Source organism: Scyliorhinus torazame, chromosome 9 (assembly GCF_047496885.1).
Source record: "Scyliorhinus torazame isolate Kashiwa2021f chromosome 9, sScyTor2.1, whole genome shotgun sequence".
NCBI lineage: Eukaryota > Metazoa > Chordata > Chondrichthyes > Carcharhiniformes > Scyliorhinidae > Scyliorhinus > Scyliorhinus torazame.
The window spans coordinates 215,796,415-215,822,377 of record NC_092715.1 but is presented as its reverse complement, the minus strand read 5'-3'; the positions used below and the strand labels follow the sequence as shown (position 1 = coordinate 215,822,377).

Below are 25,963 nucleotides of genomic sequence, written 5' to 3'. Positions count from 1 at the left end.
TCCACCTTTACCGCCAGGCCTAAGATCTCGTCCTCATTGTCAGAGATCTTTTGTCGAGCCTCTCGGATCGCCACTCCCTGGGCCGTCTGTGTCTCCAGCAGCTTATCAATAGGCTCTAGCAGGTCTGTTTTAATCTCTCTGAGGCAGCGCTGGATACCCTCCTGTTGCTCCTCCGCCCACTGCCTCCACGCTGCCTGGTCTCCGCCCGCCGCCATTTTGTCCTTCTTCCCTCCCTTCTTCTGGTCCACCACCACCTTTTCTGTCGCCCCGCTCCTAGTTAAAGCCATATACTGACGGGGAGCCATTATTAACTCCTTCCCACACCGGGAAACGTTGAAAAAGTGCCCTTGGGGGCCCTGAAAAGAGCCCAAAAGTACGTTTTTGCGGGAGCCGCCGAATGTGCGACTTATCTCCGCATAGCCGCAACCGGAAGTCTCAAGAGGGAATCCTTTTGGCAGTGTTCGCTTCACCAATCTGCCCCAAAAAGTCTGTGGAAACTCCTGAAAAAGGTCTGAGAGTCCGTTCCAGACGGGAGCTGCCGAATGCGCGACCTACTCCTCCATGGCCGCCACCGGAAGCCTCGTCCCCACTTCTTCAGTGGCCTTGGTAGATCTTTTCACAGTTGTTCCCTCTGCTGCTAGAATTCACCTTTAATAAAGGCCCTCAAGTCAGCTTGCAGCTTTAAGCTTGCCCTTCCCCCGCCTGCATGCTGGAAGAGGCTCTGTTTATCCTTCACTTACAGCCAAATCTTTTACTGTTTCTGCCGGGTCTGGTAACCAAGAGACATACCATTCCTGGGGGACACTGTCGGGGGAATGTTGCAGTCTACTTCCCACACCGGGAAATGTCGAACAAATGCCGTGGGGGCCCTGTAAAGAGCCCAAAAGTCCGTTCCAAGCGGGAGCTACCGAACATGCGACCTAGCTCTGCATAGCCGCACCCGGAGGTCTCCTGGTAGCTAAAGTTAAAGCTCATGGACTGAAGGCAAATTATTGACCTGTTCCCAACAGGAGACAGTGAGTCGGGTTAATAAGAACATAAGAATATAAGAACTAGGAGCAGGAGTAGACCATCTGGCCCCTCGAGTCTGCTCTGCCATTCAATGAGATCATGGCTGATCTTTTGTGGACTCAGCTCCACTTTCCGGCCCGAACACCATAACCCTTAATCCCTTTATTCTTCAAAAAACTGTCTATCATTATCTTAAAAACATTTAATGAAGGAGCCTCTACTGCTTCACTGGGCAAGGAATTCCATGGATGCACAACCCTTTGGGTGAAGAAGTTCCTCCTAAACTCAGTCCTAAATCTACTTCCCCTTATTTTGAGGCTATGCCCCCTAGTTCTGCTTTCACCCGCCAGTGGAAACAACCTGCCCGCATCTATCCTATCTATTCCCTTCATAATCTTATATGTTTCTATAAGATCCCCCCTCATCCTTCTAAATTCCAACGAGTACAGTCCCAGTCTACTCAACCTCTCCTCGTAATCCAACCCCTTCAGTTCTGGGATTAACCTAGTGAATCTCCTCTGCACACCCTCCAGTGCCAGTACGTCCTTTCTCAAGGAAGGAGACAAAAACTGGACACAATACTCCAGGTGTGGCCTCACTAAAACCTTATACAATTGCAGCATAACCTCCCTAGTCTTAATCTCCATCCCTCTAGCAATGAAGGACAAAATTCCATTTCCCTTCTTAATCACCTGTTGCACCTGTAAACGAACTTTTTGCGACTCATGCACTAGCACACCCAGGTCTCTCTGCACAGCAGCATGTTTTAATATTTTATCATTTAAATAATAATCCCGTTTGCTGTTATTCCTACCAAAATGGATAACCTCACATTTGTCAACATTGTATTCCATCTGCCAGACCCTAGCCCATTCACTTAACCTATCCAAATCCCTCTGCAGACTTCCGGTATCCTCTGCACATTTTGCTTTACCACTCATCTTAGTGTCACCTGCAAACTTGGACACATTGCCCTTGGTCCCCAACTCCAAATCATCTATGTAAATTGTGAACAACTGTGGGCCCAACACTGATCCCTGAGGGACACCACTAGCTACTGATTGCCAACCAGAGAAACACCCATTAATCCCCACTCTTTGCTTTCTATTAATTAACCAATCCTCTATCCATGCTACTACTTTACCCTTAATGCCATGCATCTTTATCTTATGCAGCAACCTTTTGTGTGGCACCTTGTCAAAGGCTTTCTGGAAATCCAGATATACCACATGCATTGGCTCCCCGTTTTCTATCTGTAGGTACTGGTAATGTCCTCAAAAAATTCCACTAAATTAGTTAGGCACGACCTGCCCTTTATGAACCCATGCTGCGTCTGCCCAATGGGACAATTTCCATTCAGATGCCTCGCTATTTCTTCCTCGATGATAGATTCCAGCATCTTCCCTACTACCAAAGTTAAGCTCACTGGCCTATAATTACCCGCTTTCTGCCTACCTCCTTTTTTAAACAGTGGTGTCGTGTTTGCTAATTGCCAATCCACTGGGACCACCCCAGAGTCTAGTGAATTTTGGTAAATTATCACTAGTGCAGTTGCAATTTCCCAAGCCATCTCTTTTAGCACTCTGGGATGCATTCCATCAGGGCCAGGAGACTGGTCTACCTTTAGCCCCATTAGCTTGTCCATCACTACATCCTTCGTGATAACAATCCTCTCAAGGTCCTCACCTGTCATAGTCTCATTTCTATCAGTCACTGGCATGTTATTTGTGTCTTCCACTGTGAAGACCGACCCAAAAAACCTGTTCAGTTCCTCAGCCATTTCCTCATCTCCCATTATTAAATCTCCCTTCTCATCCTCTAAAGGACCAATATTTACCTTAGCCACTCTTTTTTGTTTTATGTATTTGTAGAAACTTTTACTATCTGTTTTTATATTCTGAGCAAGTTTACTCTCATAATCTATCTTACACATCTTTGTAGCTTTTTTAGTAGCTTTCTGTTGCCCCCTAAAGATTTCCCAGTCCTCTAGTCTCCCACTAATCTTTGCCACTTTGTATGCTTTTTCCTTCAATTTGATACTGTCCCTTATTTCCTTTGATATCCACGGTCGATTTTCCCTCTTTCTGCCGTCCTTCCTTTTTGTTGGTATAAACCTTTGCTGACCACTGTGAAAAATTGCTTGGAAGGTTCTCCACTGTTCCTCAAGTGTTTCACCATAAAGTCTTTGCTCCCAGTCTACCGTAGCTAGTTCTTCTGTCATCCCATTGTAATCTCCTTTGTTTAAGCACAAAACACTGGTATTTGATTTTACCTTCTCACCCTCCATCTGTGTTTTAAATTCCACCATATTGTGATCGCTCCTTCCGATCCCCCATGATAACTGCTGTACCATTTCTACATGCGTCTGTTATTTCTTTGTTTATTGCCTGCCCCACCATAATGTTACTATTTGGTGGCCTATAGACTACTCATATCAGTGTCTTTTTCGCCTTACTCTTCCTGATTTCCACCCAAATGGATTCAACCTTATCCTCCATAGCGCCAATGTCATCCCTTACTATTGCCCAAATGTCATTCTTAAATAACAGAGGTACACAACCTCCCTTACCATCCACTCTGTCCTTCCGAATAGTCTGATACCCTCGGATATTTAACTCCCAGTCGTGACCATCCTTTAACCATGTTTTAGTAATGACCACTAAATCATAGTCATTCACGATGATTTGCGCCATCAACTCATTTACCTTATTCCGAATACTACGAGCATTCAGGTAAAGTACACTTGTGTTGGCTTTTTTACCTCTGTTTTGAATCTTAACACCTCGATCAGTAACCTCTCCTAAGTTATATTTCCACTTAACTTTTCTTCTAATTTTCCTTGTCGTTGAACCCATATCTTCATGTAACAACCTGCCGCGTCGCTTACCATTTGTTTTTACTTCCCGTTTTATTCCTTTTAGTATTACTGGTCCTATTCCCTGAGCTCTCCTCAGTCACTGTACCTTGTACTGTCGCCCTTTTTGATTTTTGACTATGGCTTCTCTGCCTTACACTTTCCCCCTTACTGACTTTTGTTTCTGTCCCTGTTTTACTACCTTCCAACTTCCGGCATTGGTTCCCATCCCCCTGCCACATTAGTTTAAACCCTCCCTAACAGCTCTAGCAAACCCCCCCCCCCCCCAGGACATCGGTTCCAGTCCTGCCCAGGTGCAGATCGTCCGGTTTGTACTGGTCCCACCTCCCCAGAACCGGTTCCAATGCCCCAGCAATTTGAGTCCCTCCGTTTTGCACCATCTCTCGAGCCATGCATTCATCCCATCTATCCTGACATTCCTACTCGCTCATAACTCCTAACTCCCTGAATTCAGCTTGTAGGACCTCGTCCCATTTTGTACCTGTATCGTTGGTGCCAATGTGCACCACGACAACTGGCTGTTCACCCTCTCCGCACCCCCCCAACCCCTCCAGAATGTCCTGCAGCCGCTCCGAGACATCCTTTACCCTTGCACCAGGGAGGCAACATACCATCCTGGAGTCTCGATTGCATCCGCAGAACAGCCTGTCTATTCCCCTTACGATTGAATCCCCTATCACTATAGCCCTGCCATTCTTCTTCCTGCCCAGCTGCGCAGCAGAGCCAGCCACGGTGCCATGAACCTGGCTGCTGCTGCCTTCCCCTGGTGAGCCATCTCCCTCAACAGTATCCAATGCGGTATATCTGTTTTGCAGGGAGATGACCGCAGGGGACACCTGCACTGCCTTCCTACTCTTGCTCTGTCTTTTGGTCACCCATTTTCTATCTCCCTCAGTAACTTTCACCTGCAGTGTGACCAACTTGCTAAACATGCTATCCACGACATCCTCAGCATCGCGGATGCTCCAAAGTAAGTGGACAATCATACCGTTTCTACCACATAGAAAACATCTGATCACCTCCAATATCTTTTTAAAAAACCTTAACAGAAAAACAAAAAGTATACAAACACAAAAAGATAAAGACAGCAGCCGGGATGTATGGAGATGGCTCAAGGTTTAATTCCAGGTGAAAGTCCCGCTCTTTACCTCTGTCACCTCTCCATATTCGGTTCTCACTACTTCTCTTACACTGGCCTCCTTCGATAATAATAATCTTTTACTGGTGGCACATGTAGGCTTTCATTAACACACTGCAATGAAGTTACTGTGAAAATCCCTCAGTCACCACACTCTGGCGCCTATTTGGGTACACCGAGGGAGAATTCAGACTCCGGCGCCTATTTGGGTACACCGAGGGAGAATACAGAACGTCCAATTCACCTAACAAGCATGTCTTTCGGGACAATCGGACAACAGGACAGCCCAGGTAACAGAAATCTCCCCGGAAAGGACCAATGCAGTTCACAACTCAGTTTCAGTTCTTTTTTTTTAAAAATATTTTATTGAACATTTTTGGTCAACCATCACAGTACATTGTGTATCCTTTACACAATAATATAACAGTATAAATAACAATGACCTGTTTTATAAACAAAGAATAAATAATATATAACAAAAACGAAAACGAAAACTAAATGGCAACTGCCTTGTCTCAGATAAACACTCTCCAAAAATATGATTTAACAGTCCAATATACATATTATGCATATATATTAACAGCCCTGAGAGTCCTTCTGGTTCCTCCCCCCCCCCCCCCCCCCCCCCCCTGGGCTGCTGCTGCTACCTTCTTCTTTTCCGTTCCCTCTATCTTTCTGTGAGGTATTCGACGAACAGTTGCCACCGCCTGGTGAACCCTTGAGCCAATCCCCTTAAGACGAACTTAATCTGTTCCAGCTTTATAAACCCTGCCATGTCATTTATCCAGGTCTCCACCCCCGGGGGCTTGGCTTCCTTCCACATCAACAGTATCCTGCGCCGGGCTACTAGGGACGCAAAGGCCAAAACATCGGCCTCTCTCGCCTCCTGTACTCCCGGCTCTTGTGCAACCCCAAATATAGCCAACCCCCAGCTTGGTTCGACCTGGACCCCCACTACTTTCGAAAGCACCTTTGTCACCCCCACCCAGAACCCCTGAAGAGCCGGACATGACCAGAACATGTGGGTGTGATTCGCTGGGCTTCTCGAGCATCTCGCACACCTATCCCCTACCCCAAAAAATTTACTGAGCCGTGCTCCAGTCATAGGCGCCCTGTGTAACACCTTAAATTGAATCAGGCTTAGCCTGGCACACGAGGACGATGAGTTTACCCTACTTAGGGCATCCGCCCACAGCCCCTCCTCAATCTCCTCCCCCAGCTCTTCTTCCCATTTCCCTTTCAGCTCATCTACCATAATCTTCCCCTCGTCCCTCATTTCCCTATATATATCTGACACCTTACCGTCCCCCACCCATGTCTTTGAGATCACTCTGTCCTGCACCTCATGCGTCGGGAGCTGCGGGAATTCCCTCACCTGTTGCCTCGCAAAAGCCCTCAGTTGCATACACCGGAATGCGTACCCTTGGGGCAACCCATATTTCTCGGTCAGCGCTCCCAGACTTGCGAACTTCCCATCCACAAACAGATCTTTCAGTTGCGTTACTCCTGCTCTTTGCCATATTCCAAATCCCCCATCCATTCTCCCCGGGGCAAACCTATGGTTATTTCTTATCGGGGACCCCACCAAGGCTCCCGTCTTTCCCCTATGCCGTCTCCACTGTCCCCAAATTTTCAAAGTCGCCACCACCACCGGGCTTGTGGTGTATTTCTTCGGTGAGAACGGCAATGGGGCCGTCACCATAGCTTGTAGACTAGTCCCCCTACAGGACGCCCTCTCCAATCTCTTCGACGCCACTCCCTCCTCTTCTCCCATCCACTTACTCACCATTGAGATATTGGCGGCCCAGTAGTACTCACTTGGGCTCGGTAGTGCCAGCCCCCCCCTATCCCTACTACGCTGTAAGAATCCCTTCCTCACTCTCGGGGTCTTCCCGGCCCACACAAAACTCATGATACTCTTTTCGATCCTTTTGAAAAAAGCCTTCGTGATCACCACCGGGAGGCACTGAAACACAAAGAGAAATCTCGGGAGGACTACCATTTTAACCGCCTGCACCCTCCCTGCCAGTGACAGGGATACCATGTCCCATCTCTTGAAGTCCTCCTCCATTTGTTCCACCAATCGCGTTAAATTTAACCTATGCAATGTACCCCAATTCTTGGCTATCTGGATCCGCAAGTAACGAAAGTCCCTTGTTACCTTCCTCAGCGGAAAGTCCTCTATTTCTCTGCTCTGCTCCCCTGGATGCACCACAAACAACTCACTTTTCCCCATGTTCAGTTTATATCCTGAGAATTCTCCAAACTCCCGAAGTGTCCGCATTATCTCTGGCATCCCCTCCGCCGGGTCCGCTACATATAACAACAAATCATCCGCATACAGAGATACCCGGTGTTCTTCTCCTCCTCTAAGTACTCCCCTCCACTTCTTGGAACCCCTCAATGCTATTGCCAGGGGCTCAATCGCCAGTGCAAACAATAATGGGGACAGAGGGCATCCCTGCCTTGTCCCTCTATGGAGCCAAAAGTGTGCAGATCCCCGTCCATTCGTGACCACACTCGCCACTGGGGCCCTATACAACAGCTGCACCCATCCAACATATTCATCTCCAAAACCAAATCTCCTCAGCACCTCCCACAGATAATCCCACTCCACTCTATCAAATGCTTTCTCGGCATCCATCGCCACCACTATCTCCGCTTCCCCCTCTGGTGGGGGCATCATCATTACCCCTAGCAGGCTCCGTATATTCGTATTCAGCTGTCTCCCCTTCACAAACCCAGTTTGGTCCTCATGGACCACCCTCGGGACACAATCCTCTATCCTCATTGCCATTACCTTGGCCAGAATCTTAGCGTCTACATTTAGGAGGGAAATAGGTCTATAGGACCTGCATTGCAGCGGGTCCTTTTCCTTCTTTAGGAGAAGCGATATCGTTGCCTCAGACATAGTCGGGGGCAGCTGTCCCCTTTCCTTTGCCTCAGTAGCGGGGCGAGCACGTCCACATATTTCCTGTAAAATTCAACTGGGAATCCATCCAGTCCCGGAGCCTTCCCCGCCTGCATGCTCCTAATTCCTTTCACTACTTCCTCTATTTCAATCTGTGCTCCCAGTCCCACCCTTTCCTGCTCCTCCACCTTGGGAAATTCCAGCCGGTCCAGAAATCCCATCATTCTCTCCCTCCCATCCGGGGGTTGAGCTTCGTATAATTTTTTATAAAATGCCTTGAACACTCCATTCACTCTCTCCGCTCCCCGCTCCATCTCTCCTTCCTCATCCCTCACTCCCACTATTTCCCTCACTGATCCCCTTTTCCTCAATTGGTGGGCCAGCAACCTGCTCGCCTTCTCCCCATATTCGTACTGTACACCCTGTGCCTTCCTCCACTGTGCCTCTGCAGTACCCGTTGTCAGCAAGTCAAATTCTACGTGTAGCCTTTGCCTTTCCCTGTACAGTCCCTCCTCCGGTGCCTCCGCATATTGCCTGTCCACCCTCAGAAGTTCTTGCAGCAACCGCTCCCGTTCCCTACTCTCCTGCTTTCCTTTATGTGCCCTTATTGATATCAGCTCCCATCTAACCACTGCCTTCAGCACCTCCCAGACCACTCCCACCTGGACCTCCCCATTATCATTGAGTTCCAAGTACTTTTCAATGCACCCCCTCACCCTTAGACACACCCCCTCATCTGCCATTAGTCCCATGTCCATTCTCCAGGGTGGGCGCCCTTCTGTTTCCTCCCCTATCTCCAAGTCCACCCAATGTGGAGCGTGATCCGAAATGGCTATAGCCGTATACTCCGTTCCCCTCACCTTCGGGATCAACGCCCTTCCTAGACAAAAAAGTCGATTCGCCAATAGACTTTGTGGACATAGGAGAAAAACGAAAACTCCTTACTCCTAGGTCTGCTAAATCTCCACGGGTCTACTCCTCCCATCTGCTCCATAAAATCTTTAAGCACCTTGGCTGCTGCCGGCCTCCTTCCAGTCCTGGACCTCGACCTGTCCAGCCCTGGTTCCAACACCGTATTGAAATCTCCCCCCATTACCAACTTTCCCACCTCTAGGTCCGGGATGCGTCCTAGCATACGCCTCATAAAATTGGCATCATCCCAGTTCGGGGCATATACGTTTACCAAAACCACCGTCTCCCCCTGTAGTTTGCCACTCACCATCACGTATCTGCCCCCGCTATCCGCCACTATAATCTTTGCCTCAAACATTACCCGCTTCCCCACTAATATAGCCACCCCCCTTGTTTTTCGCATCTAGCCCCGAATGGAACACCTGCCCCACCCAACCTTTGCGTAGTCTCACCTGGTCTATCAGTTTCTAGTGCGTTTCCTGTAACATAACCACATCTGCCTTAAGTACCCGTGCCCTCTTTATCGGCCCGTTCAGCCCTCTCACGTTCCACGTGATCAGCCGGGTTGGGGGGCTTTTTACCCCCCCCCCCCTTGTCGATTAGCCATCCCCTTTTTCCAGCTCCTCACCCGGTTCCCACGCAGCTGTGTCCCCCCCAGGCGGTGCCCCCCCCCCGCCCATCCCACCCCATACCAGCTCCCCCCTCTCCCCAGCAGCAGCAGCCCAAAAATTCCCCCCTCCCACCCCCCCCACCCGCTAGATCCCCCACTAGCGTAGTTACACCCCCCATGTTGCTCCCAGAAGTCAGCAAACTCTGGCCGACCTCGGCTTCCCCCCGTGACCTCGGCTCGCACCGTGCGACGCCCCCTCCTTCCTGCTTCCCTATTCCCGCCATGATTATCATAGCGCGGGAACCGAGCCCGCGCTTCCCCCTTGGCCCTTCCCCAATGGCCAACGCCCCATCTCCTCCACCTCCTTTCCTCCCCCCACCACCTCCTGTGGAAGAGAGAAAAGTTACCACATCGCAGGATTAATAACATAAAACTCCTCTTTCCCCCCTTTTTACCCCCCTCTTCGCCCCCCATACTCGCCCCACCACTTTGTTTCAAACGTTCTTTTTTTAATAACCGCTCATTCCAATTTTTCTTCCACGATAAAAGTCCACGCCTCATCCGCCGTCTCAAAGTAGTGGTGCCTCCCTTGATATGTGACGCACAGTCTTGCCGGTTGCAGCATTCCGAATTTTATCTTCTTTTTGTGAAGCACCGCCTTGGCCCGATTAAAGCTCGCCCTCCTTCTCGCCACCTCCGCACTCCAGTCTTGGTATACGCGGATCACCGCGTTCTCCCACTTACTGCTCCGAGATTTCTTTGCCCATCTAAGGACCATCTCTCTATCCTTAAAACGGAGGAATCTCACCACTATGGCTCTAGGAATTTCTCCTGCTCTCGGTCCTCGCGCCATCACTCGGTATGCTCCCTCCACCTCCAGCGGACCCGCCGGGGCCTCCGCTCCCATTAACGAGTGCAGCATCGTGCTCACATATGTCCCGACGTCCGCTCCCTCCGCACCTTCAGGAAGACCAAGAATCCTTAGTTTGTTCCTCCTCGCGTTGTTCTCCAGCGCCTCCAGCCTTTCCACACATCGTTTATGGTGTGCCTCGTGCATCTCCGTCTTCACCACCAGGCCCTGTATGTCGTCCTCATTCTCGGCAGCCTTTGCCTTCATGACCCGAAGCTCCCGCTCCTGGGTCTTTTGCTCCTCCTTTAGCCCTTCGACCGCCTGTAATATCGGGGACAACAGCTCCTTCTTCATTTCCTTTTTGAGTTCTTCCATGCAGCGTTTCAAAAACTCGTGTTGTTCAGGGCCCCATATTAAACTGCCACCTTCCGACGCCATCTTGGTTTTTGCTTGCCTTCCTTGCCGCTGCTCTAAAGGATCCACCGCAATCCGGCCACCTTCCTCTCCTTTTTTCATCCGTATCCAGGGGGGATTCCCTTCTGGTTCACCGCACAGTGCTTTTAGCCGTTAAAATTGCCGTTGGGGCTCTTATTAAGAGCCCAAAAGTCCGTTCCACCGGGAGCTGCCGAAACATGCAACTCAGCTGGACATCGCCGCACCCGGAAGTCTCCTCAGTTTCAGTTCTGAACAGAACAATCAATTGCTGCCAAGTCCCCAGCAGAGGAGTCAGCTGAAGAAATGTTCTGCCGAGCAGAACAACTAAACAGTGGATTGAATAATGATCAGACCATCGATAACAGTCAAAACTGCATTTGGATGGTGGAGGTAGAACATAGAACAGTACAGCACAGTACAGGCCCTTCAGCCCACGATGTTGTGCCGACCATTTATCCTAATCTAAGATCAACCTGACCTACACCCCTTCAATTTACTGCTGTCCATGTGCCTGTCCAAGAGTCGCCAGAATGTCCCTCTCTCTGTAAAGAACCTACCTCTGACATCTCCCCTATACCTTCCTCCAATCATCTTAAAATTATGTCCCCTCGTGACAGCCATTTCCACCCTGGGGAAAAGTTTCTGGCTATCCACTCTATCTATGCGTCTCATCACCTTGTACACCTCCATCAAGTTACCGCTCTGCCTTCTTCGCTCCAGTGAGAAAAGCCCTCACTCCCTCAACCTTTCTTGATAAGACATGCCCTCCAGTCCAGGCAGCATCCTGATAGATCTCCTCTGTACCCTCTCCAAAGCATCCACATCCTTCCTATGATGAGGCGACCAGAACTGGATCCAATATTCCAAGCGTGGTCTAACTAGAGTTTTATAAAGCTGCAGCAAAACCACACGGTTCTTGAACTCAATTCCCCCTGTTAATAAAAGCCAACACACCATACACCTTCTTAACAACCCTATCAACCTGAGTGGCAACTTTGAGGGATCTATGTATGTGGACGCCAAGATCCCTCTGTTCCTCCACACTTCCAAGAATCCTGCCTTTAACTCTGCATTCAGCATTCAAATTCGACCTTCCAAAATGAATCACTTCACATTTATCAAGGTTGAACTCCATCTGCCACTTCTCAGCCCAGCTCTGCATCCTGTCAATGTCCTGTTGAAACCTGAAACAACCCTCAACACTATCGACAACTCCCCCAACCTTTGTGTCATCAGCAAACTTACTAACCCACCCTTCCACTTCCTCATCCAACTCATTTATAATAACCACAAAGAGCAGAGGTCCCAGAATAGAGCCTTGCGGGACACCACTGGTCACTGACCTCCAGGCGGAATACTTTCCATCCACTACCACTCACTGTCTTCTTTCGGCCAGCCAATTCTGTATCCAAACAGACAAATTTCCCTGTATCCCATGCCCCCTAACTTTCTGAATGAGCCTACCATAGGGAACCTTATCAAATGCCTTACTGAAATCCATATACACCACATCCACTGCCCAACCTTCATCAATGTGTCTCGTCACATCCTCAAAGAATTCAATGAGGCTTGTGAGGCATGACCTGCCCCTCACAAAGCCATGCTGACTATCTTTAATCAAATTATGTTTTTCTAAATAATCATAAATCCATTCTCTCAGAATCCTTTCCAATATTTTGCTCACCACAGACGTAAGACTGATGGGTCTGTAATTCCCAGGGATTTCCCTATTCCCTTCCTTGAACAGAGGAACAACATTCGCCTCCCTCCAATCATCTGGTAATACTCCAGTGGAGAGTGAGGACGCAAAGATCATCGCCAATGCACAGCAATCTCCTCCCTCGCTTCCCGTAGTAACCTTGCCTATATCCCGCCAGGCTCAGGGGACTTATCGATCCTGGGGCTTAAAAATTTTTCCAGCACATCCTCCTTCTTAATATCAACCTGTTCGAGTCTATTAACCTGTCTCATGGCAACAAAGTCCCTCTCTCTAGTGAATACTGAAGTAAAGTATTCATTTAGGGCCTCCCCCACATCCTCAAACTCTAGGCACAAGTTCCCTCCACTGTCCCTGATCGGCCCTACTCTCACTCTGATCATACTCTTATTTCTCACATAAGTGTAGAACGCCTTGGGGTTTTCCCTAATCCTTCCTGCCTGGGCTTTTTCATGCCCGCTTCTAGCTCTCCTATGTCCATTTTTGAGTTCCTTCCTGGCTACCTTGTAACCCTCTAGAGCCCAGTCAGATCCTTGCTTCCTCAACCTTACGTAAGCGTCCTTCTTCCTCTTGACTAGAAGCTCCACTTCTCTTGTCATCCAAGGCTCCTTTACCTTACCATTTCTTCCTCGTCTCAGTGGGACAAAACTATTCACCACTCGCAGCAAGTGTTCCTTAAACAATCCCCACATTACTGTTGTGCATTTCCCCAAGAACAATTGTTCCCACTTTATGCTCCTCAGCTCCTGTCTAATAGCAGTATAATTTCCCCTCCCCCAATTAAATACCTTCCCATACTGTATGTTCCTATCCCTCTCCATGACTATGGTAAGGTCAAGGAGCTGTGGTCACTGTCACCGAAATACTCTCCCACCAAGACATCTGACACCTGGCCTGGTTCATAGCCGAGCACCTAAGTCCAAAATGGCCTCCCCCCTAGTCGGTCTATCTACATATTGATTCAGGAATCCTTCCTGTACACACCTGACAAAATCTGCTCCATCCAAACCATTTGCACCAAGGAGGTTCCAGTCAATATTAGGGAAGTTGAAGTCACCCATGACAAAACTCTGTTACTTCTGCACTTTTCCAAGATCTGCCGCCCAATCTGCTCCTCTATCTCTCTGCTGCTATTGGGGGATCTATAGAAAACTCCCAATAAAGTGACAGCTCCTTTCTTATTTCTGACTTCCACCCATACTGACTCAGTAGACAAACCCTCCTCAACTACCTCCTTTTCTGCAGCTGTGGTGCACTCCCCAATTAACAGTGCGACTCCCCCTCCTCTTTTACCTCCCTCCCTATTCTTCTGAAAACATCTAAACCCCGGAACATCTAACAACCATTCCTGCCTCTGTGAAATCCATGTCTCCGTAATGGCCACAACATCGTAGTTCCAAGTACTGATCCATGCTCTGAGTTCATCTCCCTTATTCCTGGCACTCCTTGCATTGAAACAGACACACTTTAACCCATTCCACGGAGTGAAACTTTGCCCTATCAACTGTCTATCCCTCCTCACAGACTTGCTGCATACTATTTCTGCCTGTTCAACAGCTACCCTATCCTCTGATCCATAGCTCTGATTGGCATCTCCCTGCCAAACTAGTTTAAACCCTCCCGAAGAAAATCTCCCACCCAGCATACTGGTGCCCCTCCAGTTTAGGTGCAATTCATCCTTCATGTACAGGTCCCACCTTCCCCAGAAGATATCCCAATGATTCACATATCTGAAGCCTTACCCTCCTGCAGCAGCCCTGTAGCCACGTGTTCAGCTGCACTCGCTCTCTGTTCCTTGCCTCACTTGCACGTGGCACTGGTAGCAATCCTAGGATTGCTTGTCCTGCTCTTTAGCTTCCAACCTAAAACTCCCTAAAATTATTTTTTAGATCCTCATCCCTTTTCTTAGCTGTGTTGTTGGTGCCTATGTGCATCACGACTTCTGGTTGCTCCCCCTCCCCCTTAAGAATCCCCTAGACCCGATCCGAGACATCCCTGGCCCCCGGGAGACAACATACTTTCCGCGAGTCTCGCTCGCGACCACAGAATCTCCTATCCATTCCTCTAACCATTGAGGCTCCTATCACTATTGCTTTTCTATTCTCCCCCCTTCCCTTCTGAGCCACAGAGCCAGACTCAGTGCCAGAGACCTGGCCGCTGGGGCCTTCCCGAGGTCATCCACCCCAATAGCATCCAAAACAGTATACTTGTTTTGAAGGGGAACGGCCACGAGGGATCCCTGCACTGTCTGCCCGTTCCGATTTCCTTCACCTGACTGTAACCCAGCTACTCTTGTCCTGTACCTTGGGTGTGGCTACCTTCCTGTAACTCTTCTGTATCACCCCCTCTGCCACCCGGATGATCCGACGATCATCCAGCTCCAGTTCCACGGTCTCCGAGGAGCTGGACTTGGGTGCACTTCCCGCAGGTGTAGTCAGCGGTGACACCAGTGATATCCCTCACCACCCACATCCTACAGGAGGAGCATTCAAGTGCCCTAGCCTCCATCCTCTCTGATGTTACAGAATGTAGCTGCCCTGTGGACCAACTGGAACTGCGCCCTCCGACTCTGCTCCCTTCAGCTGCACTCTCTGTAAACTCCCGGCTCCCTTCTTGCTCTTTGAGGAAATGAAATGTAAGGAGCACCTTGCTCCCTCCTCACCTAACTCCCTCAGTCACCAAACTCTCATTACAGCACTCAAATGCACCCAAATTCAGCACTCCCTCAGTCACCAAACCCTCACTATCGCACTCAAATGCACCCAAATTCAGCACTCAGTGCAAACAAAGTCTGCACTGCAGCTGGCTCACCTTTATACTGTGAATCTAGCCTCTGAAAACTGGCCTAATCCAATTAACTAATTAACAAGCTCCAGCTGCAAGTAGCTGCAAGTAGGACCTCTGTTTAAAGCTGATTGAAAATTCACCTTCTTCTAAACCAAATAGCAACTTTTAAGTTAATTAACTAAATAAAAGACTAACTTTAGATAAAAATGAACCCTTAATATCCCTCAGGTGTTAGCTTATTTTGAGGCGTCAAAGCAGAGGAAGAGGAAATCACTGTCAGTGTAACAGAGAGAGAGACATTTGCTCCCATTGCAATCATATCAAGATATACACTAATCAGCTGATTTTTTTCTGCTGTTCCCAAAATACCAGGCTCAAGTGAAGGGTGATTTGTGAGTAATAATGTGACCAGCTCAGTTTTAATCAGTGCTCATCTGGTTACCGATGAGCTGATAGGAACACAGATGATCCAAGAAGTTAATTTATTCAATGTCTATGGGCGCTGGAGTCCTGTGGCAACCAAAGGCAATGTCACTCTTTGACTTGACAATCACAACCTGCAGCATACTCAATGGCTTATTGTTCTACTCTAATTAAATATTACATTTTTTTAAAAAAAGCTGGCAAAAAGTAAACCAGGACACCATGTAATTTAATACTGTAGTACATTGGTATTTAATTACTAGGATTTGAATATGAATTCAAATCCCCTTTCAAATGTGTTTTTAAAGTGGGATGAAGGAATAGAAAGCCACATATCCAGAAGAGCTGATGGCACTGTAAGCAATGCTAATCAAAGTATAATATTACAGATATATTGATATTAAGTGAAAGGGAAAAACTTGCAAACTGATTTCAATGTAGGAAAATGTGCACCTAAAAGGGATAGAACAGGGTACTTTGGTCAATGCAGACTTGATGGGCCAAATGGCTTCCTTCTGCAACTGTATGGATTCTAGTCTATGGATTCTAAGGCCCGGGTTTGAACACCCCCGCCTGGGAGACCTCGTGGTGTCATTTAACACTAATCTATACCCAACACCTGGAATATTGTGGGCAGTTCTAGTCACCAATCAAATCTTGGTCTTGGAAGGAGTGCAGTGTGGATTTAGCAGAATTCCAAGGGTTAAATTATGTGGCAAATTACACAAATTAGGGTGGCATTCCCTTAAATTTAGAAGGGATAATTTGACCAAATTTTGTAAGATATTAAGGCGAACTGATGGGCAGTTTGGGATAATCTACTTCTGCTGGTTGGGGAGGCACGGTTAAAAAGTAGAGGCTCACTATGGCACTCAAATGCACCCAAATTCAGCACTCCCTCAGTCACCAAACTCTCACTATGGCACTCAAATGCACCCAAATTCAGCAATCAGTGCAAACAAAGTCTGCACTGTAGCTGGCTCACCTTTGTACTGTGAATCTAGCCTCTGAAAACTGGCCTAATCCAATTAACTAATTAACAAGCTCCAGTTGCAAGTAGCTGCAAGTCAGACCTCAGTTTAAAGTTGATTGAAAATTCACCTTCTTCTAAACCAAATAGCAACTTTTAAGTTAATTAACTAAATAAAAGAAAGACTAACTTGAGATAAAAATGAACCCTTAATATCCCTCAGGTGTTAGCTTATTTTGAGGCGGCAAAGCAGAGTCACCAAACCCTCACTATAGCACTCAAATGCACCCAGTAATTAAATTAGGGGGGAAAATTCTTCAAAGGGTAGTACACGATTGAAATGGCCTTCTGCAAATAGCAATTTATGCTAGTTCAACTATTTATTTGAAAATTAAGATTGATATTTTTTCTAAATCAAAGGTCTCAAGGAATATGGGACAATGGCAGGAATGTGGAGTTAGGTTGCAGAACAACTACGATCTCTGTGGAACAGGTTCGTGGAGCTAAGTGGCCGACTCCTGTTGCCATGTTCTTGCAGTCTACAAAGTTTTGTTTTCTCACTGAAGGGGCCAAAAGTTCATTAAAACTTTCAATCACTATAAAGTATTACAACACCAGGTTAAAGTCCAACAGGTTTGTTTCAATGTCACCTGAGGAAGGAGCAGCGCTCCGAAAGCTAGTGACATTGAAACAAACCTGTTGGACTTTAACCTGGTGTTGTAAGACTTCTTACTGTGCTCACCCCAGTCCAACGCCGGCATCTCCACATCATGACTATAAAGTATGCAACAGAAAGAATGTTTCAACTATGAACTGTATAGACCTAAAGACAGACACAAAAATGCTTGCAGCATTGTATTTTAAACAACTAAAGGTCCGTAGTTCATGTCTAGTTTTTAAAAAAGCTACCTTAAACTAAAAGTTAACTTCCTAATTAAGTATCATGCCATACTGATTAACTGCAATAAAATAGTCACGGTTCTAACTCCCCATTTTTCATAGGCACTCACCTTCCTGACAAGCAAACTCATTTAGAGCTAAGTATGAAGAACAATCTGTTGAGATTCCCGCGAGCATTCTTATTAAAAATAAGTTGTCAAGTTAGCCAGGAACTTGCATCTCTCTTAAGCTTCTCTCTTCATGCTCTCTTTGAGCTCACCTTGCCCGTAAGGAGTCTCTGACATTCAGACTGAGATAAGTCATTAATACCTTCAGCTAAACAATGGGGAAACCAAACCATTGTCTTAAGTCTCTACAAAAACTCTGTACCACTGTCACTGATTTTACCTCCCTCCTCATCCACCACAGACAACCTATTCAGCAACAAAGCAGAGCTTCCAACCCCATATGCTCTCATTCACCAAGTCTGCCTGGTACTCCTCTATTACAACATCTACCTCTGCCTATCTGCTGTCAACATCTCCGTCCATACCTGTGCGAGCTTCATACATGACTATTTCAATGCTCTTCTGGCCAGCCTTGAATCTTCCACCTCCCATGAACTCCAGTTCAGGCAAAATCTGTACCCTATTTTTCATTTTAAGTCTCAATTTTCATCCTTGGATTTAATGCCCTTAAAAGGCCTCAAGTCTGACTGTACCTGCAACCACCTCCAGTCCTACAACATACTACCCTGAATTCTCTGTTTCTTGGACTCTATCCTTCCTTCATCCTATCAATGGCAGCTCACATGCAGTTGCTTGCTCAGCATGCCATGGAATTTTCTTCCTAAACTCCTCCACCCACCCACCTCTCATCCAGTAAGATCTTCCTTAAAATCCAATTCTTCAATCAAGCAATTGGTCACCCATATTCTGAGTCCATTTTTCCATAAGACCTTTGTGAAACACTTTTTTTCGCACTATATACATTCAAGGTGTTGTTACTGAGAATATACTTTTTTACATTATTAGATTGTTCAGCAGCGAGATTGACATGACATCCTCTAATCCTCAGGGTATTCGCAGCCATTTACAGAGTTAAGCATTCATACTAGAGGGTTAACGTTTATGAAACAAATCCCATGCATCCCAACACTCTGTTGCTAAATAATCAAGCAATAATCTAGTCAATTATGAGAAAACAAGTCAGTATATATCTTGCATATCTAAATATTAAACTTAGATACTTGTTACTTTGTGCTCAATACTTACGAATGAGATCATGAAAAACGGTGTATTTGGTATCATTTGAAGGAATAGAGTACTTTCCATTTACAATTCCAAGTTTAGCACCATCTTCAAATGGATGCTGCTTAAAGCACAGAAGGTAGAGGATGCAACCCAAGGCCTAGGGAAAGTTATAAAATACATTTCACTAAAAGTTGCATGTTAATTACAGATGATAACTTTATGCCCAACTACATTAATCGCCTGTGGGTATCAATTTTCTCAGAAGGCAATAACTTACATTGTTGCACAGTAATCAAGGGCAGTAACTCTCCAGTACCTCTTCTCAAGTAACTCAATTTTATATTCAATCTAAAAAGCAGTTGATTAGCCAAAAAAGGTAACAGGCCCGATGGCCCAAAGTGCACTTTCCATTAGGAACATCAATTCAAAGGAGTAGGTCAGGTTGATCCTTCCTTTCAAGTCTAGGACAAATGATAATGTTCCTCTTGCTGCCCAGTTTGAGGTCAGTTAAATCAGCACAGAGCATGGACTGGATCTGGAACCCTCCTGATCTCTAAGATCAACATCAAGAAAGACATTGGCCTGAATTCTCCGGTCATTGCGATTCACTTTTCCCGCAGGTAGCGCATTCCAGTGGGGTTCGTGGTGACGTGGGTGTGGTTACAAAAGGGAAATCCCATTGACAAGCGACGGGAAGATAGCATCCCACCGCCAGCGAATGGCATGTCGCCTAGAAACAAGTGGCTGGGGGAACCGGAGAATTTTGTCCAATGCATTTGTACATCTGGCCATGACTATGCTTGTTTTGTGAAGCAAAAATGAAAAGTTCTTTTGCTGAACCCTGTATACTCTCCATTTAATCCAGCAAACAGTGAGAGAGACAATGAGGTGGCATCAGCCAACAGATCTTCTCACAAGCAGCGAGAGCGAGACCAGTGCTGGAATAAAGAGCAGCAGCAGCGCAGGCCTGAGAGCAGCAGTAAGAATCAGAGCTGAAAAGCAGGGCGAGGCTGGTGGGGGGAGGGAGAAGTGGCCAGAATAAAGAGCTGAAGAGTTCAGAGTGGACCAACCACGTTCAAAAAAAAAATCAAGTGTGACGCCACAGTGAAGGAGATTACTGATTCATTGACATTTCCTTTTCTTCAATTTATTTTTTCCCTTTCTAAAACCAGGATATTCATTTGAACTAGGGGCCAGGAAATTAAAATGTTTAATCAGAGTAAGTATGCTACTAAGTGAATTAACTGTGAGTATTAGTGCAGAGCCGGTCCAGAGACACAAATTAAAGTTTAATAGTTCAAACAAGCTTCTGAAAGAGGGAAAAGTATTTTTTTTTTTTAAAGATAATGGATGGCTAGCTGAGATCTGTTGCTTACACATTTCCTGCATGACAATAGAACATCAGGAGACTCCATTTTTCTTCGGGGACTACATTAGTAGGAAGTGTCACGTTCTTCCCGAGTTCAGGTCATGATCGCCAAGCTTGAGAGGCAGCTGCAATCACTGTCGAGCATTAGGGAGGCTAGGTTTCGTAGATGGTATGTTTGAAAGATGTGGCCACCCCACAGGCACAGTGTGTTCAGAATAGTAAATGGGTGGCCATCAGGAAGAGGCAAGAAATGCAGGAGTCTTTCGGATGTATGAGTCTCTCAAGCCAGTACTCAGCATTGCTGGGACTGACGACAGCTCAAAGGAGTGCAGTCCAGACCATGACACTGATGGGCAAGGGACTGCTTAGGAGGGATAAGCAAAGAATTGAAATACAGTTTCTATAGGAGATTCCATAGTTAGGGGAAGTCAGGCATGGCATGTTGCGTCCCTGGTGAGAGGGTAAAGGACATCAGAGAGCGCATGCAAAATATTCTGCAGGGAGAAGGGAATGAGCCAACATCCAGCCAACAACAGAGAGGTAGGTATTTTGGTACTATAGTCAGTCTTTTAGGAGCTAGGGAGGTTAAAAGTAGGACATCAAAGGTAAAAATCTCTGGATTATTCCCAGGATCAGGTACATACAGGAATGGAAATAATAAGATAGAGGGTATAAATGCGTGGTTTCCGGCATGGTGCAAGGAGGGCTTCAAATTCTTGGGACATTGGGGCCAGTTCGGGGTTCAGGAGCAGAAGGCGTCTATTCAAAAGGGTGGATTGCAGAGGGCGGCACGGTGGCACAGTGGTTAGCACTGTTGCCTCACAGCTCCACGTTCAATTCCAGTGTCGGGTGACAGTCTGTGTGGAGTTTGCACTTCTCCCCGTGTCTGCGTGGGTTTCCTCCGGGTGCTCCGGTTTCCTCCCACAGTCCAAAGATGTGCAGGTTAGGTGGATTAGCCATAATAAATTGCCCCTTAGTGTCAAAAAGGTTAGGTGGGGTTACTGGGTTACAGGGATAGTGTGGAAGTGTGGGCTTAAGTCGGGTGCTCTTTCCAAGGGCCAGTGAAGACTCGATGGGCCAAATGGCTCTCTTCTGCACTGTAAATTCTATGAGCACTTCAACAGGACTGGGACCAATCCCCTCGTCAGGAAGTTATCTAGTGTGGTTGGAAAGGTTTTCAATTGACAGGGGGAGGGGCATCAACATATAGAAATAGAAAAGAGCGAGATAAAAGAGTGTTGGATAGTACGAGAGAAGGAAGTATCTTATTAAATAGGAGCAGACTAAGGAGGACGTCGAAGAGTTTAAAGACAGTTTTAAAATGCATGTATATAAATGCACAGCATGCGGTGAATAAGGTTGACGAGCTGCAAGCACAAATAGAAGTTTGGGAATTTGATGCAATAACAGTTATGGAAATGTGGCTTAAAAATTGTGAGAATTGGGTACTTTATTCTCAAAGATATAGGGCGCGATTCTCCACTCCCACGCCGGTTGGGAGAATCGCCTGGGCCGCCGAAATTTCCGGGGACGCCGGTCCGACGCCCTCCCGTGATTCTCCCAAGCGGCGGGAACGGCCCGGTCGAGTTTCGCGGGCCGCAGGCCGGAGAATCGCCGGAGATACCCAAAATGGCAATTCTCCGGCACCCCCGCTATTCTGAGGCCCAGATGGGCCGAGCGGCCAGGCCAAAACGGCGGGTTCCCCCCAGCGCCGTCCACACCTGGTCGCTACAGTCGTGGGCGGTGCGTGAACGCTGGGGGAGCGGCCTGTGGGGGGACGAGGGGGGACCCTGCACCGGGCTTCACCTGGAATGTGGGGTGGCCCGCGATCGGTGCCCACCGATCGTCGGGCCATCCTCTCTGAAGGAGGACCTCCTTCCTTCCGCGGCCCCGCAAGATCCGTCCCCCATCTTCTTGCGGGGCGGATTTGGACAGGACGGCAACCGCGCATGCGCGGATGACGTCCGTTATGTGGCGCCGGCCACATCATCTATGCGGCGCTGCTTTTACGCGGGCGACAAGGCCTGGCGCGGGTAGATGACGCGGCCCCGATACTGGCCCATTGTCAGGACCTGAATCGGTCGGGACCGGGGCCGTTTCGCGCCCGGGGCCGTTTCGCGCCGTCGTGAACCTCGACGGCGTGGCCACTTCGGCGTGGGAGTGGAGAATCGCGCCCAGAGTTTTCAGAAAAGACAGGGAAGGAAAAAATGGAGGTGGGTGGCAGCACTGATTAGGGAAGACACTAGTGTAGGAAAGAGAAAATGTCCTTGAGGGGCCAAAGACAGTCAGCGGAATTCTCCATTGGCAGGATCCTCCAGTCCGCCGGCAACACACCCACGCTCGCAGGTTTCCCCATGGCATGAGGTGACCACAACGGGAAACCTCATTGGCCGGCTGCGGGAACGGAGAATCGCATTGCCGGCGTGCCATGCCGGAAAATGCCACTGGCGGACCGGAGAATCCCGCCCAGTATGTATTTTGTTAGAATTGAGAGGCAAAAGGAGTATGATCACACTACTAAGGACCTCCAAATGGTGAGAGAGAGAATAAGGACCTAATCTGCAGGAAAATCACAGAGGTATGCAAGAACAGTAAAGTGGTGATATTGGGGGATGTTAATTACCCGAATATCGATTGGAATAAGTAAAGAGGAGGAGGAATTACTGAATTGTGTTCAGGAGAACTTTATTGACCAGTATATTCTTGGTCTAACTAGGGAGGACACATTGTTGGATCTGGTACTGAAAAATAAGATGGGCCAAGTGGACAGGATGTCTGTGAGGAAACGCCTGGAAAAGACTGATTATTGTATCAAAGGGTTTAGGTTAGATATTGAGGAGAGCAAGAAGACACTCAAGCAAACACTCAAGGAAGTGGGCAGCACGGTAGCATTGTGGATAGCACAATTGCTTCACAGCTCCAGGGTCCCAGGTTCGATTCCCGGCTTGGGTCACTGTCTGTGCGGAGTCTGCACATTCTCCCCGTGTGTGCGTGGGTTTCCTCCGGGTGCTCCGGTTTCCTCCCACAGTCCAAAAGATGTGCGGGTTAGGTTGATTGGCCATGATAAATTGCCCATAGTGTCCAAAAATTGCCCTTAGTGTTGGGTGGGGTTACTGGGTTATGGGGATTAGGTGGGGTTACTGGGTTATGGGGATAGGGTGGAGGTGTTGACCTTGGGTAGGGTGCTCTTTCCAAGAGCCAGTGCAGACTCGATGGGCCGAATGGCCTCCTTCTGCACTGTAAATTCTATGATAATCTATGAAAACTTTTAAATGGGTTAAACCTCAATGGTATGAGGGGGGGGATCTACCCAGGGTGAAACAGAACCATCAAGTGAAAGGGATAATGCTAATGGAACAATAGATGGTAAGGAGGAGATGTTTCAAGTACAGGCTAGGTCCATTCCAACAAGAGAAAAAGATCGTGGAACCAAAGTCAGGACACCAAGGGTATTAAGGAGATAGAGAATATGACAAAACAAAAAAACAGTTATGGTGCATGTCAGTTAATTCTTCAAGCCAAATACAATACATTGAGGTGGGAAAATGAAGAGGAAATTAAGACTGGCAAAGAGAGAATACAAGAATAGAATGGCAGATAACATAAACGAGAATCCAAAAGTCTTTTATTGACATATAAATAGTCAGTGGGTAGTAAGAGATGGATGGCCCTATTCGCATCAAAGGTGAGATATGCTTGGACGCACAGGGCAAGACTGGAAGACTTAATGAGTACTTGGTATCCATGTTTATTAAGGAAGCGGATCTTGACAAAATATCAATAAAAGTGGATATGGCACAGGTGACGGATGATGTGAAAATTAATAGGCAGAATATACGATAACAGCTGGTTATGAAAAGTGTGGATAAGTCGCCTGGTCCAGATTGCTTGTGTGCAGGTTGGTCACACAGGAAGAGATAGCAGAAGACGGTTATGATCTTCCAAACAAATCATCGCACACTTAGAGAGGTTTGAGTTAATTAAACCAGCAGGGAGTTATAAAAGGCAAACTACGTTTTTACTCATCTAATGTAATTCTTTTGGTGAAGTAACAGAAAAGGTGGATGTTGTCTACATAGATTTCATGAAAACGCTTAACAACGTACCACATAAAAGGCTGACCAACAAAATCAAGGCTATGAGGAGAGGTTAGATAAAATCGGTCTGTTCTCACTGGAACGACAGAGGTTGAGAGGTGACCTGGAATATTGGAATATGAACAATTGGAACAGTGCGTATGTTTGCACGAATGATCTCCCATAGGAAGAGCTACTCAACCTAGAGTGACATCAAGTGAAGCAAATTGCTTTCTAACAGGATATTTATATATGAATCTTGACTGCTCTTTTCTGTTTTGAGATTGAATTGTCCAAGCTGAGTAAATCTGGACTGGTAGTCAGGTTACAGTTTGATCAGTCAGGAACTGGATCATCACAATAGCTGCAGCTGAAGCTGAAAATGTTTCTCAGTTTTCAATGAAGACAAGTTTCCTTAAAAGAACAGTACCTGCTGGGCAAGCTTCCTCGTGGGACAGGACTCTGATCAGCCAGGTGTTTATAGGATTTCAAGTATCCCAAGAAACACCATCACCTTTGACAGACACTTACTGAACACTGGCTGATAAACACACGGCCAAATATAGATACCTAGTTATTAAGTCACTTCCATCATTCTAAGTCAATACCCTGAGGTTTTAGGCTTTCATAAAATGAATCAGCACAGAAAGCCACTACTGAATTTGATCCAACACACTGTCAGTTAGTGCATTCCAGGTCATAACTACACTGCACAAACAAATGTTTCCTTGTATCACCTGTGGCTCTTCTGTCAATTTATGAATAAAATAAAAGCTAATTGTTAGTGGGTAACATTTCATTGCTCAGGTTGCCAACTATGATTGGATATACTGTGTTCCTCGCCCAGTCATTGTTGGTACTATTTGAATCCTCTAAAGTAGCTTTCAACTTTTCTCATCAACATCTCCATTCCCTAGAGAAAGCTGCTGGAATTTTATTTGAAGGCCCAAAGAGAACCCTGGAGTTCTCAATGGATTACAGAAAATATTCAGCAAATATTTCCAACATTTGTTGTTATTATTTTAGAGTTTCAGTATCACTGCTATTCATGAAGGCCTGCCTTCTCAACCTTGCTCCTCACCTGAGGTATGGTGATCCTTAGGTTAAATCGCCACCAGTCAGCTCTCCCCCTCCAAGGGGAAAGCAGCCTGTGGTCATCTGGGACTATGGCGACTTCATCTTACCTTTATCCATTGTATATTATTTTCTCAGCTTAACTGTGGAGCCAGGTGCACAAGGGTGTTGCCCTTTCTACTACTGTAGCATGAGGCTGCAAACAGTTGATCAGTTAGATATCATTCTACATACCTGAGCATGGGCACAATCCTTAACTTGAGAGACTTGTGTGGTTTATTAAGGTACAAAACTGACCCAATGTGTAGAGGATGGTGTGTAGCATTAAGAATTCTAGACTCTGCAACAGCAAATAGCCTCTCAGGGGTTTTCAGTCACTGTGTTATGGGTTCACTGCAAATATAGTGGATCCCCCAAGACAAGAAAACTCCAACAGATCTATACTCCTATTCCTTAGTTTTCATGGATGCAAACTCTCACATAGGAGAGTAGGTGAAAATTAGAACAAAAATAAATGTAATCTTCAGAAATGACAAGAACCATTTCCTCAGTTAACAATTTACTCCTGTGTTTGCTAAAAATGAGTTAACAGGTTAGCATAATTCTGAACATAATTGAAACAAATTATACATGTTACAGATTTTTTTAAAGTATGCTTTGTTTCACAATATTA

At 46.8% G+C, this 25,963-nt stretch overlaps 1 protein-coding gene across 3 annotated transcripts in view; it reads right to left on the bottom strand.

Moving 5' to 3' along the window:
- The window catches only part of gak (cyclin G associated kinase), a 215,773-nt gene that overhangs the window by 106,702 nt on the left and 83,108 nt on the right, over nt 1-25,963 (bottom strand). For all 3 annotated transcript variants that reach the window (XM_072517104.1, XM_072517103.1, XM_072517105.1), the window contains one exon: nt 18,793-18,928. In XM_072517104.1, coding sequence (XP_072373205.1) covers nt 18,793-18,928 — 136 coding nt within the window. The remainder of the gene's footprint in view (nt 1-18,792; nt 18,929-25,963) is intronic.